We start from the raw sequence: 27,232 nt of genomic DNA, 5'->3' as shown, positions 1-27,232 counted from the left end.
GAATTAGTACATAGCTTGGGCCGCTATCCTTCAACCTTGATTTGATAAGAATTAGTACATAGCTTGGGCCGCTATCCTTCAGTCTCATCTGGGAAACAACTCATTGAGTTCTGCTTTCCCATTAGTTGTAACATTTGATGATTTTTTCACCATTTTTGTTTTTAATGTCAACTACAGTTTCTTGTTCTACTCCCCAAAGCATGTTCAGATACACAGTATTCAGCTTGTCAACTCAGCCTGTACATGTGCAGACTGCATTGTTATTGTTGACAAGAGAATTCTGCTCCGTACTAGGATTCAATGTAAACAATAACAGAGTATTTTACAAATATAGACATTTTGTTGACAAGCTAAATACTCCATATTTTAATATACTTGGGGGAGTAGAACAAGAAACTATGTAGTTGACATTCAAAACAAAAATAGTGAGAAAATTGTTAAAACTTATAGCTAATGGGGTAATACAAAGGTAGCACTGTATCTGTCACAACTGACATACAGTAAATTTTAACACTGATGAGTCACTTACAGATCTACCAGCGACTCTAATGGTGCAAAGGCTTCTGGGTGAATATCTTCAATGTAATTTCCTTTCAGGTCTCTGTGATAAAAAAGACAAAAAATATATGAGGACATCTTTTACAAAACACATCATTGATCAGCTGGTATACACATGAAATGAGCTGAATTTGATCTTTGACTGTCCTAAAAAGCAGTGTCACATTTCCATATTTTGGAATGAGGTTCACTAATATTATTAGTTTGATGCCAGGGGGGATACTTCTAAAGCCATTAACTGTAAACTTTGGATGATTTTTTCATTTATTTTGTTTTCTATGTCAATTGCAAGTTTGTGTTCTACTCCCCAAAGCATCTTGAAACATCCGCTATTTAGCTTGTCAACACAGCGTCTGTACATGCAAAATACACTTATCGTTTACATTTGAACTCTAGTCTGGACCAGAATGCACCTATCAATAATAACACTGCAGTTTACATATGTACACAGTCTAGGCTGATTAGCTGAATACTGTGCATCTTGCTATGCTTTGGGGAGTAGAACTAGAAAACTAGTTCACAAAACCAAATATAGTGTCAAAGATCATCAAATGTTACGGCTATACTGACCCTTTAACAGAGTACAACACATATGAATGATGAAAGGTTTGTCTACTTACAAATACTGCAGTTGATTAAGACCTTCAAATGCATCTTTTGGCAGGTATTTAAGGTCGTTGTTATTCAATGTCAGGTCACGCAACTTGTTCAGATCTTTCAGTGGTCCTCCTTCAAGGGATACAACGTTGTTGCCACCCAGGTTGCTGCCAAGAAAAGCAAAAAAGCTCTGAATGCTGATAATCCTTTCATCCTTTCAGCTACATCCTCTGTGTATAGTGGTGAACATTATAAGCCTGGCTTTGGCTGTGGTTGTCAGATGCTACCAAACGTGTATGTAACATTTTGTGGACACAATCACAAAATCCACAGCCTGGTCCAATCTGCACAAATGTCTCTGATTTATGGGGGACAAGTTATGCAAATGAGTAGAACACAGTAGTGTGGATAACAGGACTTTGCGTCAATCAGTGTTGATTCAATGATCCATTTTGATAAAATTCTAATACGTATAAACCATGAGAAAAGTACCAGCATTAATTGAAGAATTACTTTGGTGAAAATAACAATAAAACACTGTCATGGCAGTTTGCAGTGGTTTCAATGGGAGAGTATACAATAATTACTGGGTGAACACAATTATGACGATGACTTAGCCTCCAGAATTCACAATATCTCAATGAATATTTACTTACATGATTCTTAATTGGTGACATTCAGACAAGTCAGGGATTGCTGGAATCTTATTTGAGTGAAGATCTCTGTATGAAATATATGGACAGATATTACTTGAAACCTGTTCTGTTTATACATTAGAAACCATTTCATTGGCTCATTTTGTTTCAAAGGTGATAGCAAATACTCTCTGATTGGTCCATCAGCATTTTAACTGAGAGTATGAAGAATATGGGAACCTACAGAACGGTTCTGAGATAAAAACAATTTCTCAATAATTTATCAAACAAAATATTAATTTTTATCATGATTGGATGAGACAAAAGGATCCATGCCTCTCTCTTGTGCACCATACAGTGTATGTAGTGTAAACTAAGGAAACATTTAGTTCGGTGAGACCTGTTTGCATAAAGCCACGTTACAACTACATTGTATACAAGTCTTACCGTATTCCTCCGATTCTAAGACCCCGCCCGTTTATAAGACCCCCCAGGATTATTTTATCAATTCGTAATTAGCTGTTAGTTCGTTTATAAGACCCCCCAGGGGGGTACACCCGAATTTTGACTGGAACAATAGAGCCATTGTCATGTAATGAGACCAGAATATCCACAACACCTACGCTGCTTATCAAAGTCACAAACAAGTGTCAAAGTGAAGTATCAAACCTCACACACACACGCACACTATTGTTTGGGTTTGGAACATGTCAATCGGGAACAGTTCTATAATTTCCTGGCGATAAAACTACACTTGGATTTCACTACCTAAATGAACAATATAAAAGAGTTCGATTTTTTTAGCATCTCGATCTAGTACAATATCGTCTTTTCGTTACTGTAATTTTGCTACCATCAAAATAAGCAGATTTTTCAACATCTGATTATGTACGAATCGAACATTTCGATGCAATTTGGCTACCATGAAATGAACATTTAGGATCGTCGGGTTTTCGGACTTGTCGATCAAGTACGATTCGCTCATTTCATCACGATCAAACAAACACAATTTACACTCATACAAACACAAAAAAGTTTGGGTATCAGTAGTTCTCTTTTTGGAGACTGTTGTGGTCAGCGGCATGATTTGGTCTGTTTTAGTGAATATGTACGGTGAAAACAGTACATCGGACTGATTGCTTTAGCAGAGGTACAGCCGCATTATTTGCCAAAACACCGACGTGACATTTCTCTGCCATGCCAACTCTTGGAGAATGGATGAATGCTTTCTTCTTTGCCTTCAAGTAGTATTTTTGTTGACTGACACGTCACGATCGATGATATTCTAAAGTAACCGTGCCCGGTATGAGTGCTGCATCTCGCTTCAAACTTTCAACTTTGCAACCATCTTGAACAACGGCTACAACATTTCGATCGTGTATGTTGTCTGCATCTCGGCGAAGTTCATACAGCAAACCAAGTTCTAGCTGATTGCGACGGTAGTTAGGCATGCCGACAGCAAGAATGTTTTTAATAATTACTTTTTTTCTTGCCCATGACGACCGTGCACTGTCTTATGACTTTTCAGAAAATAAAGTCTACGATAAATCGACGCATTTTTATAGGATCTTGTAACGATGTCGGGAAATCCTTTTGTTGCCGTTATCAATAGAAAATTTGGGACGTGTGAATGACACGAGCTTTGAACTTGCTTCGCTCAACTTTTACACTTTCGTTTTCATACTACTGAGGCAAAAGACTACGGCACATGAAAAAGTTGCTCTTTAAATGGTGTGCTTATAAAGATTTTTTCAACAGTTTTCTATCAGGTAAGGTATCTTTTGTGATCATTGTGAATAGCTGCACGTTTTCTCTTACATTCAAATTTACCATTAAAGTATAAAAAGATTTTTTCAACAGTTTTCTATCACGTAAGTTTTCTTTTGTGATCATTGTGAAGCGCTGCAAGTTTTCTCTTGCGTTCAACTTTACCGTATAAGCAACCAGTGAAAATAGAAATATCATTGGCATTGTAAAATCTTTCAAAAAGACTTAATGACGACGATATCGACTTCGACTGGTTTGACTTAGATGAAGAGGGCAATTATTGTGTTGACAAACGAACGCGATATCCAAAGTTTCTTCCGCGCATGAACTGAAAATTCTTTGAATTTCTTCCGTTTATGTTTCATCAATTTTGTAGTTTTTCTCATATAATGAAGGTATTTATTGTTTGAACGGCATTTGTGTGTGTCCTTTCCTGAACTAGTCCCAGCAATGAGTAGAACGATAGTGTAACAGATTTTCAAGATTATGCACGCTTTCGAAGTCTTGCGAGGGAAAAATACCCAACTTCATAAGCTTAAACGGCCCTATACACTTACAATTCGAACAAAAACGTGCATTCCGAACAGTTGATCATAGATGACTGAATTCCACATCAGGAGACATTTCGGTCATCGATACAAGTAATAAAAAAACTTCAGGGTGTATTCCCAAAAAATCAACACATCAAATATAAAGCAGATTGGCGCAGCAATCTTTCGTCTCGGCCAGCCGATGCCTCAACACTTTACCTGTTCGAGCCTGCCTGTTCGTATGATCACATTTCGTTTCGAGATACGGTTAGACTTTTTGAAACTAGGAGCAAAATAATAAAACTCACGACGTGTAATTGATTGTTTATTTTAAGGAGAACAGTAAATGAAAATCGTACATAGAAAACATCGGACGGACACCATCCCACTGAACAGAATTTTACCTTGACCTCATGCACTGACACCTTTGACCTATTGCGTAAATTGACCAATCACAGCCAGCGGAACTTCAGGGACTTTCCCTTCACTCATTGTCTGACCTTTGTGGCCATGCTATGGGGAGCTAGCAGCTGCTGAGGAACGTACTTGTTGTACAAAGTTTCGTGGTGATTATCTATTCACGAAATACAAAGATTTATTGCTATCGTATTGTTTAGTAAAAGAAGGTATGGCAAATACGTTATATTTCAAGACTTGTGGATCTCCATTAATTTATACTTGTACAGATTCGACTGCCAGTATCCACGCAGCATGGCCATGAGTCGATATCACAAAGATGAGTTGTCTGTAGCGTGAATCAAAAAATCATTGGCATAAAAATTTACATAACATTGCATAAATTAGCATAAATTAACTTCGCCGTTCGATTTCGCGGTGACATCCGTTTATTAGACCCCCCATATCTTTTTCGTCATCTTTGGTTCTGAAAAGGGGGTCTTAGAATCGGAGGAATACGGTAGTTTTGATTGCCAACTAGTCATTAACAGTTGTACACCAATTTTTATTGTAAATAATTTAATTAAATTGCAAGAAGTTTATACTATTTATGTCTACTGTACAGAGACAAATTGTTATTAAACTTTCCAATCATTTTTCAAAATGTTAATCAGATAATCGTTTTGGCTATCATAAAACAAATGGACATTGATTAACATGTGATTGGGATTACGCAGGTTTCATCCAAAGGGAATGACAAGGATTATGTTATGGTGCAATGTCAATACACTGAAAACTTACAGACTCTTCAACTTTGGTAGCAGTTGACACAAGTTGTCAGGTACAGAATGCAATGACCCTCTGTCAAGATGTCTGAAAGGTAAAGTTAAAACAATATCAGAGTCTGAAAAGATATGAAAAGTTTGGCTTCTGATTGCAATCAGCAGTGTGGCTTCAAACCATTATGACTGCCAAACTCTATTAGGTTAATTTAGAAATGTCTAGAAACTTCCTTGTGTCTGTCATATATTAATACATGTGACATTACCATTTCTTCTTGAGTCTGTGAGAACAGTCTTGAAAAATCTTACATTGGCCATAGAGGGCGCACTAGCAAGAAGTGTACTGACATATTATCTAGCTCATGCTAAAATGCAACAAGTCATCGTTGATGACACAGTCCCCGCTTGCTAATGGGTACTTTGATTACAGGTCCTGTGATAAAAATACTTTGATACAGATGGCACTCAATGGCCAAGAATGAGTGCCATTGTGATGAAAAACATAAAACCAATGTAGGCCACTATCCTAAAGGTCATTAAATGAGTCAACTGGGAATTAGTTGACAGGATGTTGCAAAACATTTTTTCATACTATCCTAACACTAATAGATTATCACCGGTACCATATTTCATAAAGTTTAATGCAGTATTTACAACACTATGAGATCAACATCTGTATCAAGTTTCATCAAATTTGACGTTGTATTTGTGGATATATCACTCTAATTAGGAAAGTTCATTACATATGCAATTACAATTAATTAAAATGACACTGAATGTCTTTTTCACTGTTGAAGCAATGTGAGCTTAACATCTGTACAAAGTTTCATGAAATTTGATGCAGTATTTCTTGACATATCAGCCTAATTATGAAACTTCAATAATTGACATGATACTGCTACATGACGTGAAACAAATTGACGAGCATGTATGAAATATGTCAATGTCCTTGTACTAACTTTGAATGATACTGGTGGAAATATATCTGAGTTATGGCTCAGTATGAGAAAATTGTAACAAAATCGCCGCCACGCAGCAATATTTGATCTTACCGTTTAAAAAATCAACATGTATATGTATGACGTAATTCAATGTCCAGTTACAAACTTTGAATAAAATCAGTTGAGACTTGCCAGAGTTATGGCTCTCGACATGAAAAAAAAACATAACAAAATTGCCATCATGTGGTCATATTGGACCTTATCGAGAAACAAATCAAAGTACATATTTATATCAAAGTACATATGTATACTATAAGTCAATGTCCTTGTACCAACTTTGAATAAATTTGCTTGATACATGTCTGAGTTATGGTTCAGGACATGAGAAATCATAAAAAAAACGGCCACAAGGCGGCCATATTGGATCGTATCACAAAACAAATCAATGTGTATATGTATGACATAGGTCAATGTCCTTGTACCAACTTTGAATAAAATCAGTTGAGATATGCCTGAATTATGGCTCTGTACACAAAAAAATCATAACAAAATGGCTGCACAGCAGCCATATTGGATCATATCACAAAACAAATTGACATGCATATCTATGATATTGGTCCATGTCCTTGTACCAATTTTGAATAAAATCGGTTGAAACATGTCTGAGTTATGGCGCTGTACATGAAAAAAATCATAATAAAATGGCCGCCTGGAGGCCATATTGGATCGTATCACAAAACAAATCGACATGCACATATATGACATAGGTCAATGTCCTTGTACCAACTTTGAATAAAATCGGTTGAGATATGCCTGAGTTATGGCTCTGTACATGAAAAAAATCAAAACAAAATGGCCGCCTGGCGGCCATATTGGATCGTATCACAAACAAATCAATGTGCATATGTATGACATTGGTCATTGTCCTCGTACCAACTTTGAATAAAATCGGTTGAAACTTGCCTGAGTTATGGCTCTGTACATGAAAAAATCGTAATAAAATGGCCGCCTGGCGGCCATATTGGATCATATCACAAAACAAATTGACGTGCATATCTATGACATTGGTCAATGTCCTTGTACCAACTTTGAATAAAATCGGTTGAAACATGTCTGAGTTATGGCTCCGTACATGAAAAAATTGTAATAAAATGGCCGTCTGGCGGCCATATTGGATCGTATCGCAAAATAAATCGATGTGCATCTGTAGGTCATAGTGCTATGCCTTTGTGCCAAGTTTGAACAAAATTGGTTCAGCAGTATCTGAGAAACTGTTGATGACGGACGGACACACGGACGGGACCCAATCTATAAGTCCCCGCCGGACTTCGTCCGCGGGGACTAATAAAACAGTTGGACCTTTTGATGGGGAGACTACAGATTGAAACTGATTTTTAAAAGTCTCAGTTTTGAAGTTCAAGGTAGAATGCACCTCAGGGACACGTATTCTGACTTGTAAATTTTGACATTACTTTTCTGGTCTACTACTTGTCCAGGCTTATTTTGAAGCTCTTGAATAGGAATACGTAAAGTTTTCACGTCTCAGTTGTGTAAAAATCAAAAATTAAATTTTTCCCATAGAGTTAACTAAGGGATGGTGGTAAGTTTTGTTATGTACCACAATTTCACGGTAACCCCTGATTTTCACTTTTGCTTTGGTCTGAGAATAGTTACAAGATTCCTCATGGAAAGTTTGACAAAAATGTAGGTCTTTCAATTTTCAAGACGCACAACTAACTAAAACAATACAATCATTCTTATTTCTGTTCAAAAACCCTATCACTTGAGCTATTTCCTGAAGCACGATAATTCAAGCAAAATTCTCACTGTCCAAAAATGTTTTGTTGTGAGAACTTATCATTTGCAGGATCCGAGTCTTGTGGTACATATTCATTTATTTGATGATTTATATGTTATCTAAATTACTTGTAATCTGGTATGTGACGACACAGTGCCATTGAGTGTTGCTAGTCTGATCTACATTTTGTGAGTCATAACAGAATACGTAACGTATATTAAAAGAAAACATTCTAAAACAAATGACAAAAAAGTTCACTTACAAAGTTTCAATGTTATAGGAACCTGTCAAGTCTGGGAATTCTATCAGATCACTGGCAGCTGACAGGACACTGCAATGAAAAGAAATCACACGAGTCATTGAGGATTGGGGATAGAGAGTGTTCATCCAGATTGTAGATAGATACTGTTGTATACACCAGGATTACAGAAATGAAGATTGACTCTGGTTTTGTAGTTACTCTGTGCTTTGCCATCATTTCCTCTTTTGCATACATGAACACATATAATAGTATTATTACGTATCTACCATGACAAAAATAGATTTTGCAAGTGCTAAAAATGCTATACAGAATGCAGGTGTCACAACATTGACTGTTTCTAGGTACCCAAAATGCAGCATATACTAGCTACAGGGCCTGTGTGTGATCACTTGTTGGCAGTTTCAAGAGATCCACTGGACTATTGCCAGAATTTGTCTTACTTTCTTTATAGTTGCTCAGGAAATCAGAAGCAAGTCCAGCACAGTGTTCCATATTTGCGCTATACATCGGCAGAGAAACTGCTGACATTGCACAACACAGAACTATTTGGCCAATTTGACGTCAAGTCAAGAGTGTGCAATGAATAATATACAGTTATTATGTTACACTGCAAAAGATGTACTTGAACATCAGCATTGAGCATCATCATCCACTTCATGTCAGATATGATATGCTGCTCTAATGTACTCATATATCCTCTGTGGTATGTTCGTAATAACCAACTATCATCACATGAAACTGGTACAGAGACTCTTTTAACATCTCTTCAGAATGATAAATATGATATTATGCTACAATCCCCCTCATTTCAGATATAAATGCACAATGAACACATCTTGACTTCAGAAACCCTGTACCGACTTATTTTTAGTTGAAACTTGTACACAGTTTCCACATGGTAATCATCTCGTTTGTTTCTGATTATCGTAAAGAAAATTATAATCCTTAAAACAGTCAATCATTGTGTATAGATTCATTTGTTCCAATACCTACAAGATGTACTGTGCAATACTACATAATCCAAACCAAACATATGAGAAGTTTGGTAGTTTTGTTCGTAACCTCAAATTGACTCTAACTTCCCTAATGCCAGAAAAAGACCCTGATACTGACATTTTCAACTTTTGAAGAGGGTAAAGGTGGGATTTGTGCTAACTATACAGCCATGGGTAATGCCCCCTACCACCCCAGGGTCTGGACCCTTCATGTTGGAGGGGGAGGGTCAGATGTGTGGCTGACTACTGCCATGGGTAATGTCCCAAACCACTGCAGGGTCTGGACTGTTCGCTGTCCCACTTCAGTTGTTATAGGTCTTGCTAAGGGCAAGATACGTCACAGAAATACTTACAGTTTCTCCAACCTGGGCATATTGGAGAAGGCATATTTTCCAACTGTCTGTATTTTGTTGCCGAGTAGTTTTAATGTCATCAGTTCTGGATTCCCGGCAAAGGCATGGTCTCTGATGTACGGAATTCTATTCCGTTCCAAATCTCTGTGGAGGACAAATCAATGTTAACTTTACAGTTTACATCTGACTCAAGTACAAAAAGCTATGAAATAGTTCTCTAAAATGGAATTTTCAGCTTTGCAATAACGTTGACAGTACAGTTGCAAGTTTTGCTCTTCAATAGAATACGTCAATCTTACAGACAGATGAGACAGACTATAATTATAGTGTTTCAACAGGACCCATTATTTGGGGATATTGATGTTGGAAATAATTGGCAACTGCAACGGGTACTAACTGTTATAATATTTGTACAAGTACCAATATCTACCAAATATTGCTAGTTACCAATTATTGTTACATTTTAAACACTAATTATTGGATAAGCAATGAAATCTGTCAACTAGGTAGGAAGAGGTCATAAGATGTTTAACTTATTAATTTAGGGTAAACGTGCAGCAACTCTGAACGTCATATCTGATTGGTACATCGTAATTATTTACAGCAACTTAAGGAGTCTGACACTAAGTCTACTGTGTAGCTGATTGGCTGTTTGGAAATAATTCAATAATAACAATGAATTCCAGCCAGCCAAGCTAAGCTGAAACACTGGACATTGCAAGTTAATTAAGGTCTACCGGTAAGTCCAGTTTGAAATTTCCCTGGAAACACTGTTTCTGTTTTCTTTCTTCACCAGGCCAACAGCTGCTAATGGCCACTGGAATGCTAAGTTTTCAAGTGCATATGATGATTTGAAATTGATACAATTACGAAAACCATTCTGTGGATGATTAACCCGTTTACCCCGAATTCCATGTAAACAGCTCCACAATCACCTTTGATAACAATGGGTTTGGGCTAAACCATTGTTATGAGAAGGTTAAAGTCAGTGTATCTAGAAATGCTTGCACACATTTCACCCACTGTGGTGGTTTTGCTGAGTGTTAGTAAGAGAAGTTACAAGGCATGAACAACCGTCCTCTGAGTGTTGCTGTCCAATAACTATCGGGTGTGTTTTGATACTGATGAAAATTTACTATTGATAATGAGCCATTGTAATTTGTCTAATGAAAGAATAATGCTCATCAATGGACTCTGAATAATTGAATTTATTCACAAGCATTATGTGCACAGGGCAATATCACAACTCATGGACTTAACATTGACTACTTTTGGTTTCCTGGTTTCATACTTAGTCTTGTTGCTGTGCACTTCAGCTTTCACTGGTCTTTTGGAAAAAGGGTTGCCATGACAAATCTGTGATTTTCATTCAATGACCAAGTTCACAACCAACAGATCTGTTATAAATGCTCTCTCCTATCTTACAACACAGTGAGAAAACAACATTACTGTATTGCTGGTTGTAACACTGAAGACACTTGACAAATTAAATTTTGTGCAATGGTTTTTACTGGTGCAAATTTGGCTTGATTTCATGTCAAACACCAGGAAACTATAAGTAATATTAAGGAAGAAAAGAAATGTTTGTGAAGACTTTGGTGTTACACAGTGGTATGGTTTAGCATATTCAGAATATCAACACAGGAACATAGAGAAATTCTGAAAAGAGTTAGATGTGGAAATGATATGCTAACTTGGACAAATCTGAATTCTGGCTTTACTAATTATGTAACCAGCTGGACTGAGTATTTCTTGGGTTCTTAATTTTGTATCATATTCTCTTTGCACTAATTTGTACATATACAGGATTCACACGTTCATTTGAAATAAATCTAATCTTCAGTCCATGATGCATGTTCATGCCACATGCTGATGTGATACATACTGTGGTTCTCTAGATTTTGTAGTGGACAGACATGCCTACATAGTGTACATAAATACATATGTACAGACATTGGCAGATTGATCTTATGGGCTCCCCATGCTATAGAGAACTAAAATGGGTGCCGTATTTTTGCAGTGCTAACAATATTTTTGTACACACCTTCAGGTCAAGCAGCTTTATATCAGATAACAATTAAGTTTAAATGGGGACGCTTCCTTGATCGATCAAATATATATATTCCTTGAGGTCTTTCAAAGTCAATAAATGGAATTATGTACACCTCTGCTCATGGGGGCGTTAAGTCAATAGCATAGAACTGTACCCCTCAGGAGGAATTTTGAGGTCAATATATAGAAAAATACAAACTTAGCAGAATGGCTACAAGTCAACTAAACCGCTGTGCCAAACACGGTGATGACATCTGGTGAAAATGCTCATATCTTGCTGTTCAGCGCTTTTTTGTTTTAGAAACTCTGCATTTTTGTCGCTCTTGTTTCATATGTTTTATAGAACTTTCTGGTAGAATTATTATACTGCTTTTGAGATACCTTGGTACTGACTTTCTTAATGTACAGTCACCATGGCAGGTGGTGATGCAATGAGACAGTGTCAGCCATGCAAATACTTACAATTCTTCTAAGTTTCCAAGGACAGAGATAGCCACTGGGAATTCTGATATGAGATTGTTGTGCAACAACCTGACAATGGAAGATATTATTCTTGTTAAAACAACCACACACAGCACGGCAAATATTATAATTCTTATTTCTATTTATTGTGACTGAAACCTTTCTTTAAAAAAATCACTTTTTGCACAGCCGATTGGATCATACAAATGGAGTTCTGTGATAAAAGCTTCACGATGTAATTGTGGAAGCTTTCGAGTGAAATTCTTTTTTAAAATTAGAACAGACAAATACTGATTCTACCTCAAGAAGGTATGGCTCTTGCACATGCGGCATTTCTTGCACATAGCTGACCCAGTGGGTTTCAGTCACATGGTTAGATATGTGAACAAGGCATTCAGAATCAAATGACACCAGGAAGTGAATAAAATCTGAAAGACTGGTGCATTACAGACAGTGGTGTGCGAACTGAGGGTAAAAGTTGAACTTGGCCTTTTGTAATTGTGTTAGCGTTTGTGGTCCAGGATTCTACGAACATACCGGTATTTGTCTGAAGCTTATCAAATCACAAGAACAACAACTCTAGAATACTTGTCCTAAATTTTTTAATTTTTATATCTTGCTTGCAGTCCTGAAAAGTTTCGATGATACGTATTTTAGTGTCTGTGATTGTATCATACAAACAAAGGTAATTATAAATTATGCATTTGTGGTCTTCTGACTGAGAGGTTTGTATCATTCCACTCAACGTGTATTTCCCTGGACAAAGTTCCAAAAGAACTTGTTGAAAAGCCAGTTTGGTTGCTGATCAAATTAATTACATTGTACCATAAAAGGGTTAGAGACGAAGTGCTGGTGCTTAGAACCTTATCAAAATAATGAAAAATACTTCTTGCGTCAAATGGTGTCACGTGAAATTGTGTGAAATACTAGTAAAGAAGATTACTGGTGGAAAAGTTTGTAAGTTTTGTAAGAATATTTCAAATATTGAAATGTATGTGTGCAGCAGCTTATGTGAATGACTGTCCTCAAAATCATTGTATTTTATCGTCACAGTATTTCTCATGAACTCACATGTGTTACCAGCTATGACCTACCGGTACTATAGGTAATTAGCCATGATGAAAGGTTAGCAATAATTCACTTGCATTCAGACCAAGTTTACTTCTAGCAAGCAATACTTTTGATAAACACTTTTTCATAGTTGTAAGAAGTTCTATCAAAGTTGTTCAGTACATGTGCTTTGGGTTTCCTGATCATTTCATCTCACATACTGAACTCCTTATACAACATCATTTTCGACAAAATTTTACCAAACTTTAGTGAAGCGTTCAGTCAGAAGTACAACAACTGCTTGAATTTTGCTTTCGGTCAACACATGAGCCAGTGACATTTTATCACAGTGACTATGATACCATCTTCATGAAGAACTTGACAATTAGCTCCTCTGTCACTACTGTTCTGTCTTCCAGGGGTGGAGGTGGGGTTAGTTTGATCTAGATCTGAGTGAACAGGAATAGAAGGGTGCCATTACCCCTCACATTTTATGTTCCCATGATACAAGGATGCTTGTTCAGTTAGCCAACTACAACTATTAATAATCTTCATCATACAGAAAAACAACATTTTACAGTAGGATTGCAAATACTTACAAATCTCTCAACCTTTCCAAGCCATTGAGGGCGCTATCTCCCATGAAACCAATTTGGTTGTCGTTGAGTAATCTGGAAGGATAGATGGGTTGACATGTGATGAGATTAAATACAAATCAGGGACTGCGTGATATTGCCTTAGAAGGGTACATGGGTACAGTACATGCATGATAAAGTAATTACCTTAGATTGTACCAGACGGCATAATTAAAGGGCCTGTAGCTGTATGTAAACTACATGTTTTCTGTTCTACTCGCAAAAGCATGTTGAGATTCACACAGTATTCAGTTTGTCAACTCAGCCATGTGTAAACTGCATTGTTATTGTTGACAATAACAGTGATTATTTGTGCAGACTAGAATTAAAATGTGAAGAATAACGTTGCATTATGCATGTATACACGCTGTGTTGACAAGATAACTAGTAGGTGTTTTAACATACTTTGGAAAGTAGAACAAGAACTTGCAATTGATGTACAGCAGTGAAAAGAACCATCACAAGTTACAGCTACTGACATGAAAACATACATAACGTAGATCAGAAATATAGAGGGACTTACAGCACCATCAGTCTGGTCAGATTCACAAAGGCATTGTCTGGAATAGATGTGATGTTATTCAGGGCTAAAGTTATGGCTTCCAAGGATGGGCAGCGATTTATGGCTTCCACTGGGACCTCTGTGAGGAAATTACTCTCTAACCAGAGATGCCTCAATGAGTGCAGACCTTGAAAACTATGCGCTGGTACATCTCGTAAGTCATTCGCATCAAGATGCCTGTGAAAAAAAGTTAAAATATTGTCATTGTCAGAAAAAATACTGTGGGAATAGATTACATAAAAAAAGAACAGTACCTACCCATCCTTGCATTGTTTTGAAAAATAAATACTAAAATTTTAGATGGAGCAATACATTTCACATAAAGGATGATGGCATTGTAAATAACATTTTTGGGACTTTGTTGGGCTTATATAAAATTAGCATAATGACCTCTCCAGTGTTTATTGTAATTGAAGATGATAGGAAAATTACACTTCAATCTTTGGGGTGCATGCTTCCTGCATAGAAAATAGAAATTAATTCAAGTTGGCTGAAAAGTAACTCTTTTTCTGTGAATCTTTGAAAATTCAGTATTTCAAAGAAAACTTAAGTCTATCTTCCTAAAGTTACCTGAAAAAACATTGCAAGTTAACTGTATTATTTCTGTGTGGTGGTAGAAAACTATACCTTTAAGTTTAAATCTAACACTGAGATCTTTGTAAACAAATACCTTTGGCAAAAAGTGACAGCACTGGGGTAAATTTAAAGCAGAGATAATTCCTCTGTGTACTAGCTGGTAGTCACATAGGGGGCAAGAAGTCAACATAGCTAACATCGCTGATGATACTATGGTAAGCCAAGCAAATGTCAAGATATTGCACATATCTCCACAGAGACCTACAGACATGCCATTGTAAAGCTGCCTTTAAACAATGAAATATGAGCTCTCCTAATCCTGTACACTTCAATTTCCAATCAGTATGCGGGTATAGATACAGAAACAAATCATACTGACAGACTGTGATCTCAGTTGATCTGTTCCGTAAGCTAGCGTACCTATGATATACTGTCACTAAATTCCCATGCCTAGCATTACTGTTTGATTACAGAAAACCTGTAAGAACTGCATGCCCCTATTCCAGTACTCTAAATCAAGACAATCGTTTGTTGTAAATATCACATCAAAGATTCAAGGGATTGTTTTCCCCTTTCCATCAGTATGGTTTCTTTTTTTCTTGGCACTGTTTGCACACATCTATCTTTTTCTCTTCCCTGTTGTACAACGAATGTGTAAGTGTATCTTTTTATCTTTCTCCATAGGCCTACTCCACAATATAGCAAAAGGTGCCAGCTAGTACTCTTTCCTTGAGATATCAAGCAGTGCAGAATAGAATCACATGAGGATGGTACAGAGAAAATCCACTCTTAGGGATGGACCATTAGACCTTGGGAGGGGGGTGGTCACAATGAAATTGTGAAAATTTTTTTTTTACTATTGTAAATTTCTGAAATTTTTTTTTTCTAATTGAGATTAGCTGTGCAAATTTTTTTTTTCAGAGTAAATTTTCAGATTTATAATTTTTTTTAGTTCGTCGCTGTCTGAAGATAAAGAGGGCAAAGATGTGGTGCCAAGCACCACAAGCGCCACGCAAGCGGCCACGGGGGTGGGGGGGTGGGTCAGGAGCCTGCTGCTGTTGGAGCTTTTGAAAAATAGAGATTAAAATGGTGTTATTTGGTGGCACTTGGGGAGTATTTTTGCAGGGGGTGGTCAGGAGGGGCTGTTGGAGCTTTTGAAAAATAGAGATTAAAATGGTGTTATGTGGTGGCACTTGGGGAGTATTTTTGCGGGGGGAGGTCAGGAGGGGGGTGTCCCCCCTGCTGCTGATGGAGCTTTTGAAAAATAGAGATAAAAATGATGTTATTTGGTGGCACTTTGGGAGCATTTTTTTCGGATTACACATCTTCCTCTGAAACATGGTCTTCTTGCTCCTCAGTAGCTTCCTATAGTTTTGAAAATTGACTATTTTGGTTTCCTGGCTTCCCTTTCTACTGCGTGGTGAAATGCCTACATTCACCCCACCAAACATCATGCATATCTCATGATTTACAATTGATTTTGACAAGCTGAGAAGCTAAAATAAGCTAAATAATATTGTTAAATTTGCATATTTGTGTTTTTAGAGCAATTGTTGCCCTTTTTTGATCAAAACATCTATTTCTCTGTAGCAGCATGTCCAAATTGATTGGATGTGTATAGATGTGTTGAAATTTCAACATTTGTCTTTTTAGGGCAATTTATGCCATTCATGGTCAAAAAATCTATATTCTCTGAAAGGGCTTGTCCAATTTCTTTGAAATTTGCTACACAAAAACGATTATTCATGCGGATTTATTCAGTATTTGCTATCGAGAAACTTTCAAAGTTCAACCCTTTTGCGTGTTTTTGTGTTGGGATTTGTTGGATAGATGGCATTCTACGTAGTGTATTGTTGAATGTTAAAACATGTGTTGCTGTTGTTTTTTGAGGCTGTTTTTTGAGAAAAAAGAATTGAAAATGCCTTTTTAAAAGCAAAATAATGCATAATGACTTGATCTGTTGTTTTATCATTATTGACGTGTTTCTACTTGTTCACCCATTCTTGCATTCATCATTGCAATAAAATGCTGTGAAAAAAATGAAACTGATGTGGCCTGCATCTGTTTACCTTGATCCTAAAAGGCAAATACAACTTTCTGTCTTGACAACCATACCATAGTTTCAATGTTTTACCTAGTGTACCTGCTTGGTTTGTACGCAGGAAACAAATAGAAAACAGGCTCTATAATTTCATAATTTTCAAGTGATCAGAATACAAAAGTCCTGAAAAGATAAGATAATCACAACTTCCAGTATAAGGGATACAGTCACTCTAAATGTATAAATTAAAATTAAAAATGTGCCTGGACGATGTACTAAAAAATACAGAAAGTTGCTTTCTGTCGGTAAAATCTAAAAAAAATTAAAAATTTTAAAGACTTTTGCAGATTTTTTTTAACGCCTTTGTCTTCTTATTTATTTTTTTTTTATTTTGCAAACTAGTTTGAAGATTTTTTTTTTCCTAACTTTCTGCTCTGAAAATTTTTTTTTTTCTGTTTTTGACCACCCCCCTCCCAAGATCTAATGGTCCGTCCCTTACAACAATCTTCTACACTCACTAAACATACAAACTTTGAGTCATACCACCCCTTAACTTAGATTTGAGCTAGAGATCTCTTCATTTGTAACCTATTCTAGGCACATCACCCTGACACAACCCCTCTCCTGAATTACATCAACAATATATTTCACTTCCTTAAGTGCCTCATTTCATGTTGAAAAAGATTTAATCAGTGCATCAGGTGTGAAATCAGAAGGTCAATCAGTCATGTCATTTCATATTACATACAAGAATTATTTCCATGTTACTGGTATACCCGTACACATTGTAAGTATTGAATACACACACAATCAACTTAGTAATCCACAATATGCCTGGTGCAGTTTTTATGTTGCTATCTTGTGTTGCTTTCAATAAATCACCCTAAAAAGTACAGAATGGTAAATTGAATCCTTTCTGGTAATCCAGTATAGAATTCAGCCTATCAGTTTGGGGATCTATGAACTCAAAAACACCTTTTACAAGTAGCCTTATGCTCTTGATTTAACACTCAACAGAACAACTCTGTTTCCATGACGACATATGATGCACTTATGGACTCTACAGGATGGTATACTGTTCTCTGCAGGCTAATACTCTACAGGATGGTATATGGTTCACTACAGGGTGATGTACAATTCACTACAAGAAGGTGAACAATACTATACATGACAGTGTGTATTATTCTACAGGGCGATGTACAGTGTTCTACAGGGTGATGTACAGTATTCTACATGGTGATGTACAGTATTTGACAGGGTGATGTACAGTATTCTACATGGTGATGTACAGTATTCGACAGGGTGATGTACAGTATTCTACATGGTGATGTAAAGTATTCGACAGGGTGATGTGCAGTATTCTATGGGGCGATGTACAGTATTCTACAGGGTAATGTACAGTATTCTACAGGGGGATGTACAGTATTCTACAGGGCAATGTACAGTATTCTACATGGTCATGTACCGGTACAGTATTCAACAGGGTGATGTACAGTATTCTACATGGTGATGTACAGTATTTGACAGGGTGATGTACAGTATTCTACGGGGCGATGTACAGTATTCTACAGGGCGATGTAAAGTATTCTACAGGGCGATGTACAGTATTCTACGGGGCGATGTACAGTATTCTACAGGGTGATGTACCGGTACAGTATTCAACAGGGCGACGTATAGTATTCTACATGGTGATGTACAGTATTTGACAGGGTGATGTACAGTATTCTACGGGGCGATGTACAGTATTCTACAGGGCGATGTACATTCTACCGGGCGACGTACAGTATTCTACAGGGTGATGTACAGTATTCTACAGGACAGTGTGTTGTATGGTGTGCAGTACTATACAGGATATTGTATTGTAAACGACAGGATGGCTTACAGTGCTGTACAGTGTGAAGTACAGTATTCTGTTATTTAAGAGTTGCGTGCTATAGGATGATGTACTATGCTCAAGATGATAATGTTCTCTACACTACACGATGGTGTACAGTTACTTCCAGTGTACAATATTGTGCAATGTACTTGATGGGAAATCAACCATTTATTTTTACCTGTTCTGCAATTGTTTATGAACTGTATGTAAAACTTTCTTAAAATTGATATTACCAACTGAGGCACAATTCAAATTCATGACTTATTCATTCTTCCCCGTACACTACCATTCCTGCATGAAGTTCAAATATCAAGAGCATGAGAGATTTGGAGGTGTTTTTGGGTTTCTTGAACCATATAGATTAATATAGACCATGTTGAGTTCCATGGGTGTCTAGCACTTACAAATTAACTAGGTTTGGTAGATCTTGCAAGGCATCTGCAGGCACAGTCGTCATCCGGTTGATTTGTAACTTTCTGTGAAGAGACAAATTTAAGAAAGAATAATTTCTGATTAGCTACTTGGTTAAAGATGGATAAGGGAAAATTGTGTGGCAAATAAAGCTAACATTCAAAAAAGACAATGAAGTATTAGATGACGACTGTTTGTCTGACGGGTAAAATTTCAATCATAATTAAACTTTTGTTTTTGACAAATTTGATACAACTTTCCTAAAACATAGGGCCAAAGTCCCTGAAGCTACTATAGACATGGATACAAAATTAAGTATTTCCTGACTGTATGAAATTATCTCACTAAGGTCATCCTAGGGACATGTAAACCAAATATTAAAACTGTCTGACCAGCAGTTTTGAAAAAACAAGCTGGATACAAAATTAAGTATTTCCTGACTGTATGAAATTATCTCACTAAGGTCATCCTAGGGACATGTAAACCAAATATTAAAACTGTCTGACCAGCAGTTTTGAAAAAACAAGCGACTCAACAGTTGACAGAGCTCTGCTGTGTTATGTAGAGAATAACCTCATTGATGAAGAAGGTGGATATCTTTGATAGCTCATTTCAGGATGGCCTGACCAAAAATGGTAAAAAATTCCGTAAAAATACAGATTTGCATATTTCATCAGACTATATTAGTCTATAATAGCAAATAAACGAGAGTTAATTACATTCTAATTAAAGTAAACAAGACTTGCTTAAATCAAGATTTACGTCATAAAAAAACAGCATATCTGTCAGGTTATAAATAAAGAATCTTGAGCTGGTTATCTTTTAATATATTATTTTCATCCTATTAACCAAGCACATTTTAACTTTCACATTAACTTGTAAGTAAGTTCTGTTGAATAAGTTGAGACTGTACGTACTCAGAGAAAGCACACAAGAAGTTCAAGGTCATCAAAAGCATTATAAGGAATCATGTTACACTTTCATTGCACTATTTACACAGATTGCATAAGTGCTATAAATAGCACATGAGGAATCTTACAGCCCAGCTTTACCATAAAAACCCCATCACTTTGACCACTCTTTTAATTGACCACTCTGTTTTTTCCTCAAAAAGTAAGGAACCGTCTCAGATTGTCGCAGAAGTTCAAAAAGCGAAATTTATTCGTTTAGGGGGGGGAGGGGGTTTGACCTCCATTCAATTAGTGAACTTCACTTTCGCACTTTTATTTTGTGATCACAAGTTTTCGTGTGTTTATTTTAAATTAAAGAAAAACTGCACACTCGTGCCAACAAATTTGTAACTGTTTCCATCTCGTTTGTGCCCAAACACAATTTACCGATAGGAACATTGTATCCTAAACATTTCATTCATCAAATTATACAAAGACAAAAAGTATCATTTTTTAAAAATGTGCTATTTATAAGCGTCTGCTCTAACCACTAGATGTCTTTATTCTCACTTGTTATGCACCTGGTCATAGTCGTTTTAATATGATTGAACATGCCTGGGCCCCCTTGTCAAAGTTTTTCGCTTATTTACCGCCCTTACCAAGTACAAATTGCGTGTTCACAAAGACGAAGAACAGCACAAGAGATTCAAAAAGGGAAAGTAAAATAAAATGAAACTTTTATGCGGTAAAATGCCCTGTTAGTACTCAAATCTGATCGTTTACTTTAATTGTAATGTGGCAAAAGGAATACGTCTTTAGTAGCTATAGCAAAATGCAACATTGTACTCTCAGACAGACATGAACATTTCGCACTTTTGAAGTTTCATTTAGAGGGAGGGGGGAGGAGGTTTTGATCTAAACGAAGAAATTTCGTTTCTTGAACTTCTGCGACAATCTGAGACGGTCCCTAATCTTATTTTATCCTTACCAAGTCAAGCATAAATGGAAATTAGAACTTTCTCTATCTCTATTTATTTGACCACCCTATCATGACAAACTATTATGAGCAATTTCTTTTAGATAACATAAATGGTGGTTCAGAAAATATCAAAGTTGGGATTCAGGAAAGTTGCCTTTACATGATTTCATCCTCCAAGATGGTAAGCATTTCACTATGAACTGTCAAAAAAAGTTGAACTTTCTGATAATTCCACACTAAAATTATTTTGGCTTTGATGATTTCCTAATTAATTCAATTATTTAAAATCATATTAATTATTTTTTTCTGGGTGAATTGATAGGGTTTATACAGTACAAGAATTCCATACAATGTAAGTCAAATTTTGACCAAAAATGACAAAAAAATTCCTTAAAAATACACATTTGCATATTTCATCACAATTTGAACAAATCTAAGTTGGGTTATCCCTAGGGACCCGTATACCAAATAACAAAGCCGTCTGACCAGCGGTTATGAAGAAGAAGATTTTTTACCAAAAACACCTTTTTTGGCATTAATTTGCCTATTTTCAACAATATCACAAAATTAAAAAATAGTGACAATGTCACTGGTCGCTCCCATATAGTTATCAAAACAAGCTAAAATCAAGCTAAAAGATTTTTTTATCACAAATAGAAACAATTCCCCCAATAAAATAAAATTATACAAATTTCACCAGAATTTGATCAAATCTTACTGACGTCACCCGTAAAAACCTCTACACTAAGTTTCAACTCAATCGGACGTGTGGTTTCAGAGTTAAAAAAAATTTTTGATCAAAAATGAAAAAAAATAGCCAAAAAATGCAAATATGCAAATTTCACCACGATTTGCCCAGATTTGAGAAAGGTCACTCCTATGCACTTCCATACCAAGTTTCAAATCAATCAGACTTGTGGTTTCAGAGAAGAAGATTTTTTGACAAAAAATGGGAGAAAATTACAAAAAAATTCATGAAAAATAGCAAGTCCAAGATACTGACCCAAGATGTGCACAATCATTTCAGGTCAGCCCAAAGTACTTACATGCTAATTTTTCATCTAATCTGCTCAGTGGCTATTGAGATTTTCAATAAAATGTAAACTTGTAAACATACATACATATGGCTATGGGAGCTAACAAACGACCCAATGGTCGACAGAGCTCTGCTGTGTTATGAAGAGAGCAACGTTTTGTGACATATGTATTGATGAAGAAGGTTGAGATCTTTGATAGTTCATTTCAGGATGGCCTGACCTAAAATGGCAAAATTAGCTGCAAAATACAAAATTGATGATTTCATCATAATTATGTATAAAAATGTATACCAAATATCAAAGCTATCACATGAGTAACTTTTGAGAAACAAATATTTTGACCAAAACGGCAAAAACTGACCCAAAAATACAAAAATTGAAGATTTCATCAAATTTCACTATATCACACTAAGAGAACCCCCAGGAACCTGTATACCAAATATCAAAGGCATCAGACAAGTAGTTTTTGAGAAACACATTTTTTGACCAAAAATGGCAAAAATTGCACCAAAAATACAAAATTGCAGATTTCATCACATATTCTGTATATCATATTTAGTTTATCTGTAGGAACCTGTATACCAAATATCAAAGCTGTCAGACGAGCGGTTTTGATGAAATAAATTTTTGACCAAAAATGACAAAAAATTCCTTAAAAATACAGATTTGCTTATTTCATCATAATTTGAACAAATCCAAGTTGGGCTATCCCTAGGGACCTGTATACCAAATATCAAAGCTGTCAGACGAGCGGTTTTGATGAAATAAATTTTTGACCAAAAATGACAAAAAAATTCCTTAAAAATACAGATTGGCTTATTTCATTACAATTTGAACAAATCCAAGTTGGGCTATCCCTAGGGACCTGTATACCAAATATCAAAGCTGTCAGACGAGCGGTTTTGATGAAATAAATTTTTGACCAAAAATGACAAAAAATTCCTTAAAAATACAGATTTGCTTATTTCATCACAATTTGAACAAATCAAAGTTGGGCTATCCCTAGGGACCTGTATACCAAATATCAAAGCTGTCTGACCAGCGGTTATGAAGAAGGAGATTTTTTACCAAAAACGCCTTTTTTGGCACTAATTTGCATATTTTTGGCAATGACAACTTCATTTGAACAAAATCTCATCTACAGCCCATCATCCATGTACACACCAAATATCAAGATGAAATGTGCAGCGGTTTTGGAGTTTTTGATGTTGACGGACAGACATACAGACATACAGACATACAGACATACATACATACAGACATTTTCCTAGCCTATAAGAATAGCTTCCATTGCCATATATACATATGGCTATGGGAGCTAAAAAGTAGTTTCTCAAAATCATATTTTTCATCTACACAACAAATATCAAATCAGTAAGTACTGCGGTTCTCAAGATATTTGAGTGGACGGACGCCTCACAAACGGACATACATACATATACATACATACATACATACATACATACATACATACATACATACAGACTGACGCCGGACGCCGGACGGATACCCATCCCAATAGCTTCTATAGACTATAGTCTATAGTAGCTAAAACCCCACAAAATTTAACAACATCATTAGCAAAGAAGACGATCTTTCTTCAAAATATGGATAACGCATTTTCTCAAGACTTAGAAAGCAAACAGGATGTATCAAGTACTGTCTGAAAAACAGAGGAAGGCTAGCCTCATCAATATCATAATGATTTTAAAACCTACAATGGGTCTTAAAATTTCAATCAATGGCGAAGAAGCTAGCATGATGTCAAAAGCTTGTGGGCAGTACCTTGAAGTGCTGCCACATGACAGCAAAAGATTAAACAGCGCCACCTGTAGACAGTTTTTAGAGAACACTTACAAAATTTTCAATCTGTGAAGCCCTTGAAATGCAGAGGCTGGTAGGTCACTTAACTTGTTATCTGCCAATCTCCTGCAGAAAAATGGAATAAAAGAAAAGGCTTTTGATCGATATATACGATTTAAGACTTAATCAATGATTGAAAAAAGTTGCTGCCCTTGACCATAAAAATGCTGACTGCATGGCAACAAGTTTAATTCACAAAGGCAGCCGAGATATTAACCGCTAAATCTAGCACTCAGGAAGCATTTGTTCATTTACTCTATACGTGATATCCCACCCTTGCTCTGAATACAAAGCTCTCACAAACTGAATACTCTCTGCCAGGCAAAATCTTCGCCAGGGTATTAAGCCCAAGTATTAACTTTTCTACAAATCATACCATTAGCTTTTTGATATGTGGATTACGTATCACACAATCCATCAGGTTTTCGTTGCCATCATAAACAGTTTTCTTTCAACTTCTTTTTGAGTGCAGGAGGGATTATCCCCCTTTCATCACATGCTCAGCTTAAACTCGTTTCATAAGCAAAACTGAGTCTTTCACTGATGTCGAGAATTGCTTGGCAGACAGCTAATTACAGAGCCCATCCCAACATACAAAACCATTTCAATTTTGTTAGTAGCATCTTACATTGCCTGTAAGGCTCTCACATTCAATTCTACCCTACTTCCATACAAATTACACTTAATCTCTTTCATGACCCTAAATGATGATGACGATAGCAACAATGAAAACCATGATGATGATATGCGTCACGGCAAACAGCTTCATTTAATGGTGCAGAAACTTTTTCATTTGTTGTCTGCACTGTTAAGATGAATGATTTTTCTTCACTGACTTTTTCCTGACAGGCTATAACCTTTCGACAGCCTAAAGCCCTATTTCTGTCAAAAATAATTGACACAAAGCTGGCAATTCTGTAATTCACTGAGACCTATTTATCCACACTCAATGAAAAACATAATGAGTTAACTGGCACAAGAGAATCTGCGTTCATGAAATTCACTCAACGTCAGTAAAATGTTTTTCACATCGGTCAGATTTGTATACGATACCAGCGAAGCAATATAGTACATTCCAGAATTATCAAAGATGTAATGACTGTAACTATGGAAACAAAACAGTTTATCTATTGTAGGGAGAACTGAACTGATTTAACATTCACTAACACGAGCATATTGTTCCCCTATATTGAATGATAAGTTATCTTCTATAAAATCAACCAAAGGTTTCCGACTCCAAACTGATTATCCCTTATAACTGCTTGATCAATTAGTTTCAGTAATACACCCCCATATCAACACATGGCCTGAGCTGAATCACTCTTACAGTAAGTGCAGGTACTGACATGGACTGAATACTAAGACAGCCACATAACGCAATCTCATTGCCATCTCTATGCTGTGTACAAAAGCCCCCTTCAAATTACCAATAAAACCTTCCGTCTGTTGCTCATTGGTTGATGTCATGCTTGGCTTGGACATTTTAAACTGAGAATGGGGACAGCTTACCAGTAAATTAAACGCACTGAAAATCAACGATGGGTCGGGTCTTGCACTAATTCAAACTTAAATCTAATTCAAACTTAAATCAAACTTAAAAAACGCACTTATACCCCAAGTACACATGCACTTAAAACTGTGTACGGTTATTTAACGATGTGTATCATCACAATAACAAAACTGAAAATGCAACTGTCATACGTAACTTCCTCATTTTGTATGCCATCTGATTAATATCTTTCTCTCTTTTACTTTTTTCTAAGGATATGTACTTATGATATTACCAAAGCTGTATCACCAGTTAGCTCTGGATCTTCCAGGTTCCATGTTTGTAATTTGTTGAGGATCTCAACTTCATCTTTTGGCCTTCATCCATACTCAAATTCAATACTTCATTCATACTAAGAGTAAAGATGAAGGCCAAAAGACAAAGTCAAGTTTCTAGGCAAATTTGTTACTAAATACCGGTATAGCTGAATGAGAGCAATATAGGACACTGTTGCTAGAATGTTGAAATTATTTTGCTTGTGTTGGATGCATGGCTCTTGTTGCTACTAGCTTATAGTGCTTATAACAGATTGTCCGTTGACGATTTTGTTGTACCGATAATGTTATCATTCCTGCATGCATTTTATCTTAATTGCCACCTGAATTTACAGAAAAAAGTTAATTTTTGCGCATTAATTGGAAAAAAGTTATTTCATTTGCAGACAGCTCTACAGTTATAGTGTCTGCGGAGACAAACTGGAACAACTACAGAATCCTGGCTGTGGGGCAATTCAACATTATCTTACGGGTATGTTTGCATTTATTCATTATTAAAAGTACCCTCAGACAAGCTCTGATTTTACAATGGATAGGATGTGCCCCCTGTGTTATTCAGGCATGACACTAAACTACAAGTCTAAAAGACAAGTATGGATACAAGTCTATGTGTTTTTCAGCAAACCCAGCACAACTACTGTACAAGTCTGAAGTTAGACTGACAATTTTTTAGGATATATCAATGCGTGCTGTCTGTGCAACAAAAATCCCCATACTGGTCTGAAATACAACACTGTGAATTTCCTATGAGCTAGTAGTGAACTGTAACCCTTTTTAGCACTCCTACAAGGAAAATAAACTCTTGGCATCACAGCAATGTGCAGCTTTCAAAGAATAAATGTAATGCTGGGTATTTAGATTATTAGTTCAGCAACAACCCCAAATATAAAATACACCTTAAAATACATAGAACTTCATCCTATATTTACTGCTATTTAACTTTTCTGCAATGACATTTAGTTGTAGTGTGATAGCATCAGATTTTCGGTAAGCAAACACAGTTACTTGTAATTGTTGAAGTATACCGGTATATATCACCATGCAAATCTGAAGGTATTGCGGCCAGTACATGCTGTTGTTTGAACCTAACGGTATGGTGAATACAAATATGGTACACTGTAGAATTACAAAAGAACCCTGTTGCCTTTTTTGATGATCGAAGTTTTTCTTAAGGTGTAAGAAAGAATTTCTAATATGGACATTCAAGAAGCACATTATATTAATGCCTACATTGCATGTAGACATATATCAGTTGAGATGGCAAATCTGAAATAAGAGCTTTCCATTCCAGTCAGGAACAATTAGCAGCTTGTGGGCAAACAATCAAAAGGGCTGTAACCGAAGAGGTCGTTCCAGATAC

At 36.3% G+C, this 27,232-nt stretch overlaps 1 protein-coding gene across 1 annotated transcript in view; it reads right to left on the bottom strand.

Annotated features, from left to right (window-relative positions):
• LOC139123494 (leucine-rich repeat-containing G-protein coupled receptor 5-like) overlaps positions 1–27,232 on the bottom strand; it is a 175,244-nt gene that overhangs the window by 3,545 nt on the left and 144,467 nt on the right. The window contains exons 3-13 of the mRNA XM_070689686.1: positions 24,043–24,114; positions 19,273–19,344; positions 14,337–14,552; positions 13,778–13,849; positions 12,129–12,197; positions 9,615–9,758; positions 8,267–8,335; positions 5,285–5,356; positions 1,812–1,877; positions 1,179–1,322; positions 530–601 (exon numbers count right to left, since the gene is read on the bottom strand). Coding sequence (XP_070545787.1) covers positions 530–601; positions 1,179–1,322; positions 1,812–1,877; positions 5,285–5,356; positions 8,267–8,335; positions 9,615–9,758; positions 12,129–12,197; positions 13,778–13,849; positions 14,337–14,552; positions 19,273–19,344; positions 24,043–24,114 — 1,068 coding nt within the window. The remainder of the gene's footprint in view (positions 1–529; positions 602–1,178; positions 1,323–1,811; positions 1,878–5,284; positions 5,357–8,266; positions 8,336–9,614; positions 9,759–12,128; positions 12,198–13,777; positions 13,850–14,336; positions 14,553–19,272; positions 19,345–24,042; positions 24,115–27,232) is intronic.

Source organism: Ptychodera flava, chromosome 1 (assembly GCF_041260155.1).
Source record: "Ptychodera flava strain L36383 chromosome 1, AS_Pfla_20210202, whole genome shotgun sequence".
NCBI lineage: Eukaryota > Metazoa > Hemichordata > Enteropneusta > Ptychoderidae > Ptychodera > Ptychodera flava.
This window is presented reverse-complemented; position numbering and strand designations above follow the sequence as displayed.